The sequence below is a fragment of the Haematobia irritans genome, chromosome 1 (genome assembly GCF_050003625.1).
Source record: "Haematobia irritans isolate KBUSLIRL chromosome 1, ASM5000362v1, whole genome shotgun sequence".
In the NCBI taxonomy this organism is placed as follows: Eukaryota; Metazoa; Arthropoda; class Insecta; order Diptera; family Muscidae; genus Haematobia; species Haematobia irritans.
In genome coordinates, this window is record NC_134397.1 from 255,092,868 (window position 1) to 255,106,098 (window position 13,231).

Consider the following 13,231-nt stretch of genomic DNA (forward strand, 5'->3'; position numbering starts at 1 on the left):
AATACACTTCCTTACAGCGAAAAGCAAATGAGAAACGAACTTTGTTTGTCTAAAATTTCGTTTGGGAGGAAAGAATTATTTTTTTGCGTGTATATAAAGGTTTTTGTTCTTGTATACATATATCTAAATCTGACTCGATCTGGACAAAATTTGTTAGACTTCTACAAAATCTATTGACTTTAAGTCGGCTAATACTCTGCGGTGGAACACAATGTTGCTAAAAAAAACAACAAACAAAACGACTATATTATACCCTTCACCACTATGTAAACCAACATCTCAACACCTTCATTTGTTAGGCGCTATATAATGGTTTATTGTCCCATATGCAAATATTTAAATATGAACCGATTTGGACATTTTCTTATACTTTCACAAAATGTCTAGACTATAAATTGAAACTGGTTAATGACCGGCACGGACCACAATGTTAGTAAAAACATATTGGAAATATTTAAATTGCATAAAATTTTGCAAATTTTCATTTATGATTTATAGGTCGATATTTACGAATTAGAATATAACTATATTTGTATCATTTTTACGAGTTTGCGACTTAACAGTGATGATTTTACAAGGAACATGTGGGTATTTTGGCCATATTTGCTAAAATCGGAAGAACATATATATGGGGGGCTTTGTCTAATTCTGGGCCGATTTTGATAAAATTTGGCACACATTGCTCAGTGCAAAACATCAAAATTTTTGAAATGAAACATTGGACTCCGTGGTCATATGAATCTAAATCGGGCGAAAGATATATATGGGAGTTATATTGCAATCTGAACCGATTTTAACCAAATTTGGCTTGTGTTACAAGAATGTTAAGATTACGCTCTGTGCAAAACTTCAAGTAAATCGGTGTGAAATTTTGGCATCTGGAGCATTGTAAGTGCCTATCGGACGAAAGATATATATGGAAGCTATATCTAAATCTGAACCAATTTCAACTAAATTTGTGCATGCATAGAAACAATTTCTTTCCATTTCCATAATTTTAAGTAAATCGGACAAAAATTTTGATCTATGGTGGTCATATCTGTAAATCGGACAACAGATATATATGGGAGCTATATGTAAATCTGAACCGATTTCAACCAAATTCGGTATACATATTTATAATGTTAGTTCTACTCCTTGTGCAAGGGAGCCAACGTGGTGCAATGGTTAGCATGCCCGCCTTGCATACACAAGATCGTGGGTTCGATTCCTGCTTCGACCGAACACCAAAAAGTTTTTCAGCGGTGGATTATCCTACCTCAGTAATGCTGGTGACATTTCTGAGGCTTACAAAGCTTCTCTAAGTGGTTTCACTGCAATGGGGAACGCCGTTCGGACTCGGCTATAAAAGGGAGGTCCCTTGTCATTGAGCTTAACATAGAATCGGGCATCACTCATTGATAAGGGATAAGAAGTTCACCAATGTGGTATCACAATGGACTGAAAAGTCTAAGTGAGCCTGATACATCGGGCTGCCACCTAACCTAACCTAACCTACTGCTTGTGCAAAATTTCATGTAACTCGGTGTAAAACTTTGGCCCCTGGGGCCATAGGAGTTTTAATCGGGCGAAAGCTATATATGAGAGCTATACCTAAATCTGAACCCATTTGACTGATATTTTTGCAAAATTTACAAGGGCCGTATAGGAATGATATAATTGCTGTGCACATGAGTGGAATTTAAGCCACACTCACGCACATTCACGAAGCAAAATGTTTACTCATGGACGCTCAAGATATGTGTGGTAGCCAAAAGTAGCAAAATTCAAAAATAAATATTTTTCGACCGCTAAATTAATTTCAGTTATTATAATAGGCGTGATTAACATACGAGTAAGAAGTAAATTTTAATTTTTTTTTCGTGAGCTTGATTTCGATCCATGCGGCCTAGATTTTGAACAAAAAACAAGTATATACGGCCGTAAGTTCGGCCAGGCCGAAACTTATGTACCCTCCACCATTGATTGCGTAGAAACTTCTTCTAAACGTACCAAAAGGCTCCAAAACAAAATCTCGGGGGCGAAATCTGGCGATCAGTTTATATGGGGGCTATATATAATTACACACAAAAAATTTTTTTTTGATTTCAATCACAAAAATCGCGGATTCAATCATTTTTTTAATTAAAATGTCTTCAATCACGAAAATGATAGTATCAATCACCCATTTTGATTGAAAACCAACACGATTTTTAATTAAAAATTTAATTGACTTTTGTCACGGAATCAATTAATTGTGTGATTGAATCAATTAAAAACGTGATTGATTTTTAACATAAAATTCAATCACAGTTTTAATTGAATCAATTAAAATTTTAATTAATTTCGCGACAAAAATCAATCAACTATTTGATTCATTCAATTAAATAATTAATTGAAATTGGCTATAAATTTCGATCAAAAAATTTATATATTGCGACCCCAAAATCGTATTTAGTTTTTTTTTCTTTTGAAATAAAAGAAAATATTTGTTTCTTATAAAACATATTTAATATTTTATTATTTTTTGAATTATGCAATAGACAGATACATTTGGTTCTTGTCATTTGTGTTTTGTTCTAACATAACTTACAAATACAACTACTATCAATAACAACTATAGGGTGAAAAAATATATTATATAAATCATTATCTTCCTTATAATAATAACCATGTTAGCATGTTCCTTCTAATATGTAGATGCGCCTAGATTTCCAATAAATCAGCAGCCTGTAAGCTAAGTTAGTTTTTCTGAAAGTAAACAGAATAATTCGAATTTCATTTTGTTCAACTAAAAGTTAATTTTGTTAAACATTACCTGCATCAAGTTCAATTCTTAGTTCCAGGTTGCAGATTTATTGTATTTATTTTATTTTATCTTCTTTTGCAGTTGTAGTCTTTTAACATAAAAAGGTGTATTAAGGAGCTCAGTAATTTAATTTTAGTAACAATTCCTTTCCAAAATTTCCGCACATTAAAATCGTCTATTAAAATTTGAACCAATTAAAGACAAGAATAATGGGAAAGCAATGCATTATTTGGTGTTATATTGATGATACTTTGCAAATTCTGAAAAGAGAAAAAAATGAAAATGGAAAGTACATATTTTTATTATTTTCGGATATTTTTCATATTTTTAAATCCGAAAGAAAGAACTTTTTTACCATTACATAATTCAGCTCATTAGTTTATATACCAGATATACTGCTCTCTACTTGGGTTCAAACTGAAAAAGGCAGGTAAAACAAAAATGCAATTTAATGCCAACGCTACTTCGCAACTTCAAGGTGAATCTTCCACCAAACCCATACCGGTCTTGGTTTTAAGAAAACTAGGAGTGAAAAAATTTTATAATTTTAAAAGATCTATACGGTACCCACTTTTTTATTGCAAACATATTATTATATATTTGATAAAATGATGGAGTTGATGGGATTGATTGGTCAATTTCACGAAATAAAATTGGTCACTAAAAGAAATGAATAAAAAATATATTATTTTAGTCCGTTTAATGTAAATAGACTTCAATGGAAAACGGTATTCACATTTCACAATTTCTTACCTTCAATAAACGTAGATTGTTTTCCATTTTTAAAATGCCACAAAACACAAACACAGGTAATTTCAAATGCGTTCTGTCATATATTTTTTTCAAACCTTTACCACGTGGCCGTTTGTTGTTGCACACTTTATTTATTTCAACCCTTTGCTATGATTTGTTGTTGCGTTCAAAATATTTATGCACACATTTTGAATGCAGCAGACAGAATGTCGCCAATCATGTTTTTCAATTTACGAGAAAAACAAAACCCAACCGTTCGTTACGAGTTACTTCCACAGACTGATCTCTCCATCATACATTGTTGAATAAAAACCCATTCTTTTGTTCTCTTTTCGCTCTTTCCATTGCTCAAAATTATTCAGTTTCAATCACAAAGGTGATTGGATCAATCACATGTGTAATTGGAAACGGAAAAAATTTCAATCACGTTTGTAATTGAAAAATATTTCCGAATTGATTAAGAAATTGATTGAATCAATTAATATTTTAATTGGAAACGTAACAAATATCAATCATTTTTTTAATTGGTTTTTATTCGGATTTGATTAAATAATTAATTGAATCAATTAACATATTAATTGAATCCGTTTCCAAATTCAATTAAGTGTTTAATTGAAAAAAATTTGGTGATAATTTTTTGTGTGTATGGACCGATTTCGACCAATTTTTGCTTGGGTGTTTGAGACCACACATTAACACCACGTACCAAATATCATCTGAATCAGATGAATTTTGGTCTTCCAAGAGGATCCGGGGGTCAAATCTGGTGATCGGTTTATATGGTGGCTATATCTAATAATGGACCGATTTGGACCAATTTTTACATGGTTATTAGAGACTATATACTAACACTATGTACCAAATTTCAGCCGGATCGGATGAAATTTGCTTCTCTTAGAGGGTCCGCAAGCCAAATCTGGGAATCGGTTTATATGGGGGCTATATATAATTATGGACCGATGTGGACCAATTTTTGCATAGTTGTTAGGGACCATATACTAACACTATGTACCAAATTTCAGCCGGATCGGATGAAATTTGCTTCTCTTAGAGGCTCCGAAATCCAAATAGGGGGATCGGTTTATATGGGGGCTATACATAATTATGGACCGATGTGGACCAATTTTTGAATGGTTGTTAGGGACCATATACTAACACCATGTACTAAATTTCAGCCGGATCGGATGAAATTTTCTTCTCTTAGAGGGTCCGTTTATATGGGGGCTATACGTAAAGTGGACCGATATGGCTCATTTGCAATACCATCCGACCTACATCAATAACAACTACTTGTGCCAAGTTTCAAGTCGATAGCTTGTATCGTTCGGAAGTTAGCGTGATTTCAACAGACGGACGGACATGCTCAGATCGACTCAGAATTTCACCACGACCCAGAATATATATACTTCATGGGGTCTTAGAGCAATATTTCGATGTGTTACAAACGGAATGACAAAGATAATATACCCACATCCTATGGTGGAGGGTATAAAAATGTGTTCCCACACAGACGTACAGACAGACATCGATTCGGGGAGCTGGTTCTAAGCATTATTGCCAAATACACCATTCTTGCTATTGCAAGCATATGCACTTACTTTTAATACCCTGTTCCAAAGATGTGTTATTTAAATTTATTTTAAAAATGTGTTACCAATACGACTGACCTGCGTTCTTCCCAAAATTTCTTATGGCTTTGGGGAATTTTTCTATTTGATGAACATCCCAAGACACTCAAAGTCAATAAAATGTTTTTTGTTTTGTTTCCATTCATGTAAATTCCCTCGAACTTGGTGGATCCCATAGTATAGTGTACAGACTGATAAGAAATTGGCTTCAATAATTTTAAGTATATAAGCTACAGAATTCAAAAGCAGACAGAGTCAGTTGCAATTTAAATAAATTAAAGAAATATTTCGATTCCCCCATACATAATAAGAAACATGAAGTGTATTCTCGTATTAGGAGTCTGTATTGCAAGCCTTTGTATGGTTTCAATTTCATCAGCATATCCCCAAAGGGTTTATGTACAAAAATTGCCTTATTATCCACCACCGACCAGAGCACCAAGACCAATTAGAGTTAGACGATCACCGGATAATGCACCGTTAAGGTAAGTTATTAAAAAATACCAAAAGAACAAACGAAATTTTAATTTTAATTTGAAAAAATTTAAATTGAAAAATTAATTATTTTAGAGAAATAATAATATTAAATATTATTATAAATAACATTAAATTAAAAATAATATTTAGTTAAAAATTAGTTGTTCCATATAAATTTTAATTAATTAAAACTCAATCACTTACACTAACAGGACTAAATTTTTTAATTTTGTCAATTAAATAATTTTGGAATTAGTGATATTATCATAATAAATTAATTGGAACAATTAATCTCGTAATTAAAGTGAAAAAATATATTTCTGTGATATTGAGTTACTTATTTTTAATTTTATATAGTAGATTATGAGTTTCATGGTAAACTTGGTATTAAATGAAAGGATATTTTCTGTAGATATGACAAATAGCAATAATTTTTCGAATTAATTAAGTTTTCGTGGAGAAAAGTGTATTAGAAAAATATATTGATGTTGTTATGTTAGCTAGATATTAGCTATAGTTTGGTTGGGTGTGAGTGTGTGTTGTTGTGTTTGGCTTCTGTCATGCTGGTATGGGGAAATTATCATTCGGAGAGCATTGACAGTGAGTAAAAAAAAAACTGAGAATAATAGGAGTGCACATATTTCGTATCCCACCTGACCACAACGTTCGTTATCGTATTCGATATAGAAATAATCTCAGTTTTTTCTCGAAGAAAAGTATCGAAAACGATATCGAGAATGGTTCGAAAAAATTTCGAAAAACGTTCATCTGTCGTGCTGTTACTGCCAGCAAACTCTTCGTTTTCGAAGGCTTGCTAGTGATTCGTCAAAGAAGGTTTCGCGATATCTATAATTGATCGTTAACGAATCTATTTCGAATTCGTTTTCGTATTCGATATCATTCCGCTTTCGAAGGTTTTCTATGCTGTTTTATTCCCATTTTGTTCCCATTATAAGTTGTGTAGTAAACGAAAATTTTCAAGTTTGTTTTTATTTTATTACAACACAATATAGATAATTATAATACAAAATAATATAGATATTAGTGTTGCGAACAAAAAACTTAAAATATTTACATTTAGGAATATATATTTGAAGTGATTTAAGGCACTGCATTGACTTCTTTGCGCGGAATTTCTTATTAAGCCGGTCGAGTCTATTCCATTGAAAAGGACTCAATGAGTAACATTTTCCTGGATACATCTGCAAATTAAACAAGAAAGAAAATTGGTAGTTTTTTAAAAGATATATAAATAAATTACTTACCCTTTTAGATTCGCTAAGACACTTCACCCGCACTTAACAATTTCTTAAACTGAAATAACTTTTTAATCTCTGTCTTTGTAAAAAACAAACATGGCGGAACACCAACAAATAAGCCAAAAATATTCGTTATTACTTCGAAACAACGAACGTTCGAAATTTTTCTAGTATCGAACTTTTCTCGAATAATGTGCGCGTTAATTTATTTCGAAAAATGTTCGCTTTAGCGAACCTTCGCCATTTCTCGGCACTTTGGTCGGGTGGGTTTGCTCTTGCAACCTGTTTAGGGTGATTATATTTCTTTTCCTCAATTTTAATGAGGTCAATAGGCCCAATTTACTGAAGATGGGCATGTATATGCCTTCAATGAGTGGGTGAATTTAAACTGACCTTAGGAGGGTCTAAAAGTCGAGCTATACATAGACAAAAAGACGGACATATCTTACGAAATTTTAAAATTGCATAGATTTGTTTTTGTGCAATTGGTTGCGTTTGTTTGACTTTTGTTATGAGGACATTGAGAAAACTGTTTCAGAGTCATTACGAGAGCATTGATATATAGTAGAGAGTGAGTTGTTAAGGAGTCATTATGAGAGCATTGATAGAGAGCAGAGAGTGAGTTATAGAAATTGCAATAATAGGCAGGGCTGCCAATAACATTTCAAGAAAAATCGTCGCTATTTTCCCGAAAAAATCGTCATAATCGGCACTTGCATTTTAAAAATCATCAAAAAAATTGAGAATTTCAATAATATGATTTGGTTAAAAACAAAACTAGTATTTATTTCAGTAAAACAAAACAGAAAATTAACATGCACAACTATGCATTTCATTAAAAAAGCATAACAACAGTTATGTATAAATTAAAACAAAAAAAAAAAAAATTTATGCAATTATAATTATTTTTTTAAATATAGCTACTAATACAGTAACATATATGGTGTAAAAAATGACTTCCAATAACAATTTTTAACCAGAGCAAATATCGCCATTTTCGTGGCAAAAATCGGAACCTGCTATTTTTTGAGTTAAAAATCGTTAAAATGCCGATAAATCGCCAAAAACATTATGAATTTGGATTCAAAATTAAGACATTAATTTAATTTTTTGTTACGAAATTCAACAAATATTTTTTTTTAATTTTTTCAGCAAGGGCGTTTCCATAGTAACAAATTCCGCTTCAGGAAATCTCTATTCAGGACCCTCAAATCGAGTTGATGCTAAAGTTACCCAAAGTCAAACCCATTTTCCCTCTGGCAAAATTGCAGAAGGATCAAGTGGTTCCATTGATTGGTCGAATGCTCATGGTGTGGGTGCCTCCATTAGCAGGGACATCAATAAGGGTGTTAGTGATACACTGAGCAAATCTGTGAATCTGAATCTCTTCAACAGTGACAGAAATCGTCTGGATGCCATTTATTCACAATCCACGATAAGACAGGATAATGGTTTCAAATTCGGTAAAGAAAGTGGTCTTTTGAATTGGTCCAACTCTGGTGGTCATGGTGCAAATTCTGGCATCTCACGTTTTGAAGGTTTTGGCAAACAAGCTTCAGTGGGTGCTAATACCAACCTTTTTAAATCGAACGATGGTAATACCCGATTAGATGCCTATGGCAGTGGCTCCAAGTGGTTAAGTGGACCTTTCGAAAATCGTCAAGAATTTGGATTTGGTTTAACCGGAAGTCACAGTTTCCGTGGATAGATTATACAATGTTTGTGTATTAAATGAGAAATTCATAAATATGTATATATTTAATATATAAATACGCCACTATTTTTTGTTTATTATGGGTACATGTTGAGAGCTCGAAGCTTTTGTGGGATATGGTACATAACAGGTTGGCTAATAAGTCCCCGGTCTGACACATAGATGGCGTCGCTAGTATTAAATCCATATTATTTTTATATAGTACCAACCTTCAAATGATTCGTGTCAAAATTTGACATCTGTAAGTCAATTAGTTTGTGAGACAGAGCGTCTTTTGTGAAGCAACTTTTGTTATTGTGAAAAAAAATGAAAAAAAAGGAATTTCGTGCTTTGATAAAATACTGTTTTCTGAAGGGAAAAAATACGGTGGAAGCAAAAACTTGACTTGATAATGAGTTTCCGGACTCTGCCCTAGGGAAATCAACAATAATTGATTGGTGTGCAAAATTCAAGCGTGGTGAAATGAGCACGGAGGACGGTGAACGCAGTGGACGCCCGAAAGAGGTGGTTACCGATGAAAACATAAAAACAACCACAAATTGGTTTTGAATGACCGTAAAATGAAGTTGATCGAGATAGCATAGGCCTTAAAGATATCAAAGGAACGTGTTGATCATATCATTCATCAATATTTGGATATGCGGAAGCTCTGTGCAAAATGGGTGCCGCGTGAGCTAACATTTGACCAAAAACAACAACGTGTTGATGATTCTGAGCGGTGTTTGCAGCTGATAACTCGTAATACACCCGAGTTTTTCCATCGATATGTGACAATGGATGAAACATGGCTCCATCACTACACTCCTGAGTCCAATCGACAGTCGGCTGAGTGGACAGCGACCGGTGAACCGCCTCCGAAGCGTGGAAAGACTCAAAAGTCCGCTGGCAAAGTAATGGCCTCTGTTTTTTGGGATGCGCATGTAATAATTTTTATCAATTATCTTGAGAAAGGAAAAACCATCACCAGTGACTATTATATGGCGTTATTGGAGCGTTTGAAGGTCGAAATCGCGGCAAAACGGCCCCATATGAAGAAGAAAAAAGTACTGTTCCACCAAGACAACGCACCGTGCCACCAGTCATTGATAACGATGGCAAAAATCCATGAATTGGGCTTCGAATTGCTTCCCCACCCACCGTATTCTCCAGATCTGGCCCCCAGCGACTTTTTCTTGTTCGCAGACCTCAAAAGGATGCTCGCAGGGAAAAAATTTGGCTGCAATGAAGAGGTGATCGCCGAAACTGAGGACTATTTTGAGGCAAAACCGAAGGAGTACTACCAAAATGGTATCAAAAAATTGGAAGGTCGTTATAATCGTTGTATCGCTCTTGAAGGGAACTATGTTGAATAATAAAAACGAATTTTGACAAAAAAATGTGTTTCTCTTTGTTAGACCGGGAACTTATCAGTCAACCTGTTATGGTGAATCGCATTAATTAATTAAATTGATTAAGTTTAGAGGAAATTATTTACAAAATATTGATGTTCTTGGGTTAGTTTGAGTACCAATTATTTGGTTGGCTTAGATGTGTTCTTTTGTTTGACTTTGATTGTTAGGGTGTGTTCTTGTGTTTGGCTCTTGCTAGTGTTTGGAGAAAATAGTTTTAAAGTCATTGAGAGTGCTTTGATTGTGGGAAAGAGAGTGAGTTAACGCAATGGGAGTAATATAATTGTGATTTGTATATGTTATATTTAGAAAGGATGGGTGGGGGAGTGTAGTGAAGGATAGCATGTTGTAGGTGTTAAAATGATCAGATAACATAGCTGGATATTTTAGTTAAACTCATTCAAAAACAAGTAAGAAAAGTCTAAAGTCGGACGGGACCGATTATATTATACCCTGCACCACTTTGTAGATCTAAATTTTCGATACCATATCATATCCGTCAAATGTGTTGGGGGCTATATATAAAGGTTTATCCCAAATACATACATTTAAATATCACTCGATCTGGACAGAATTTAATAGACTTCTACAAAATCTATAGACTCAAAAATTAAGTCGGCTAATGCACTAGGGTGGATTGTGCTAGTAAAAAAATATGGGAACATTTAAATCTAAAGCAATTTTAAGGAAACTTCGCAAAAGTTTATTTATGATTTATCGCTCGATATATATGTATTAGAAGTTTAGGAAAATTAGTGTCATTTTTACAACTTTTCGACTAAGCGGTGGCGATTTTACAAGGAAAATGTTGGTATTTTGACCATTTTTGTCGAAATCAGAAAAACATATATATGGGAGCTATATCTATATAATCTGAACCGATTTCAATAAAATTTGGCACGCATAGCAACAATGTTTATTCTACTCCCTGTGCAAAATTTCAACTAAATCGGAGTTAAAATTTGGCCTCTGTGGTCATATGAGTGTAAATCGGGCGTATGATATATATGGGAGATATGTCTAAATCTGAACCGATTTCAACCAAATTTGGCACGCATAGCTACAATGCTAATTCTACTCCCTGTGCAAAATTTCAATTAAATCGGAGTAAAAGATTGGCCACTGTGGTCATATTAGGGTAAATCGGCCGAACGATATATATGGGAGCTATATCTAAATCTGAACCGATTTCAATAAAATTTGGCACACTTGACTACACTACTAATTGTACTCCTAGTGCAAAATTTCAACCAAATTGGGGTAAAACTCTGGCTTCTGGAACCGTAGTAGTCCATATCGGGCGAAATATATGTATGGGAGCTATATCTAAATCTGAACCGATTTCAATAAAATTTGGCACACTTGACTATAGTACTAATTGTTCTTCTTGTGCAAAATTTTAAGCAAATTAGGTTAAAACTCTGGCTTCTGGGGCCATATAAGTGCATATCGGGCGAAATATATATATGGGAGCTATATCTAATCTGAACCTATTTTTTTCAAAATCAATAGGTATCTATTCTGAGCCAAAACACATACTTGTGCCAAATTTGAAGTTGATTGAACTAAAACTGCGACCTAGACTTTGATTACAAAAATGTGTTCACGGACAGACGGACAGACGGACATGGCTATATCGACTCAGGAGCCCACCCTGAGCATTTGTGCCAAAGACAACAGGTGTCTATCTCGTCTCCTTCTGGGTGTTGCAAACATATGCACTAACTTATAATACCCTGTTCCACAGTGTGGCGCAGGGTATAAAAATTGTATATGCCCTAACCCCTAGTCATTCAATTGTCTTTAGTAGAAATTTCAATCCATGGTGAAGGGTACATAGGATTCGGCCTTACCGATCTTTCCACCGTATTTACATGTTTATTTTTGGTTTCTTCTTAAATCGTTTTATTGTGGATTTCATTTGATTTAACCTTAAAAATTGCTACAAAATAAAATCGTTACATTGAAATTACTACAAAGAAAATATTCATTCAATATTCAAAATATTGTGCTTATGATTTTTTTTCTATCAGTGCATTTCTGCAACATATCAAAAACCAACACCAATAACACATAGAAGTAAATAAAACGCTGGAAAACCAATTCATTCGAATTAAAAAACAAAAGTTAACGAAATCAAAGAGCCAAGTGCATTAATTTCATTTCACCTGCAATCATTCATTCACACAAATTGTTGGCTTAGAGCCAATCACCAATACTGACCTCTAAAACACAATCACCAACTTGTAGGCCAATTTGTGCAGCCGGAGTGAAACAATCAACGCCACTGACCTAGACAAATACCAAAGGCATGTGAATAGGAATGTCAAAGGGGGAAAGGGGTGTTGTAATTAAATAAAAAAAAAAAAAACATTTAAAACAATATCCAATATGTCATTACAAAACTCGTTAAGAAATCATATGACAGAAAAAAAACTATACCCATGGATAGGGATCCCATTTGGTACGGGTCAAATGGAAACCACAAGAGCCATTTGGAGTCTTATCAATATGAAGAAGACGCACAGAAGATTCATAATGATCATCATCAACATAATCGTCATTATGACTCTCCCCGCCCTGCACATTTGTATTTGCTCTTCCATTAACATCATTATTATCTTGATAATTAGCATTCAAACATTTTGCTTTAAACTTTGAACTTTGTTGTCTGGGGAGTTTCGAATACTGCCCAGATTGAACTTCTAATTCACTGTCCATGTGTTGCCTACTTTTCATTTTAATTGACAACAATTCTACATTATTTTGTTCGGTAATCATGATTTTGAGATCTCAAATGAATAACAAAAGACTTTGGAGTTGGATAGTTGAACACCACACCATAGGGTAATGGTGATCACAGAAGAAATCTTTTAAATGATATCCGGTATCATTTATTTGTTATGCAGTCTATGTTGTTTTTGTTGTTTTTTTTTTCTTCTGATCTTTCGGTCGATGTTTCACAATGCCGTTGCCGTGCGGTATAGACGACGTCTTTTAGCTGCGCGTTTTTAGTTATAACTGATTGTCTTTATTAGCCACATTTCTTGGCATCTATTGAGTTATAGGGTAAAGCTTTGAGCTTCTTTAGACTCGTTCAGGGTTTCCCAAATATTATGGCTAGGGTCTGTAAAAGAACAAGCAAAAATCCCCACGGAACTGATAGATAAACAGAGAATTTATTTTCTCGATTTAATTACGAAATTAATTGAGCCAATTTAATT

General features: G+C 33.9%; 2 protein-coding genes across 3 annotated transcripts in view; one reads left to right on the plus strand and one right to left on the minus strand.

Moving 5' to 3' along the window:
• LOC142220753 (uncharacterized) overlaps nucleotides 1-13,007 on the minus strand; it is a 39,886-nt gene extending 26,879 nt beyond the window's left edge. For both annotated transcript variants that reach the window (XM_075290078.1, XM_075290072.1), the window contains exons 1-2: nucleotides 12,450-13,007; nucleotides 12,231-12,299 (exon numbers count right to left, since the gene is read on the minus strand). In XM_075290078.1, coding sequence (XP_075146193.1) covers nucleotides 12,231-12,299; nucleotides 12,450-12,788 — 408 coding nt within the window. In that variant the 5' untranslated portion in view covers nucleotides 12,789-13,007. The remainder of the gene's footprint in view (nucleotides 1-12,230; nucleotides 12,300-12,449) is intronic.
• LOC142220773 (sarcotoxin II-1-like) lies at nucleotides 5,430-8,675 on the plus strand. Its single transcript, XM_075290105.1, has 2 exons — nucleotides 5,430-5,654; nucleotides 8,058-8,675. Exons 1-2 carry the CDS (start codon nucleotides 5,485-5,487, stop codon nucleotides 8,611-8,613), a joined length of 726 nt encoding a protein of 241 aa, XP_075146220.1. The 5' UTR covers nucleotides 5,430-5,484; the 3' UTR covers nucleotides 8,614-8,675.
• Nucleotides 13,008-13,231: the final 224 nt, after the last annotated feature.

Bases quoted from the DNA above. Each gene is read 5' to 3' on its own strand.
- LOC142220773 (XM_075290105.1), top strand. From the start codon at position 5,485: ATGAAGTGTATTCTCGTATTAGGAGTCTGTATTGCAAGCCTTTGTATG. The intron at 5,655-8,057 runs GTAAGTTATTAA...TAATTTTTTCAG, and splicing joins CCGGATAATGCACCGTTAAG to CAAGGGCGTTTCCATAGTAA.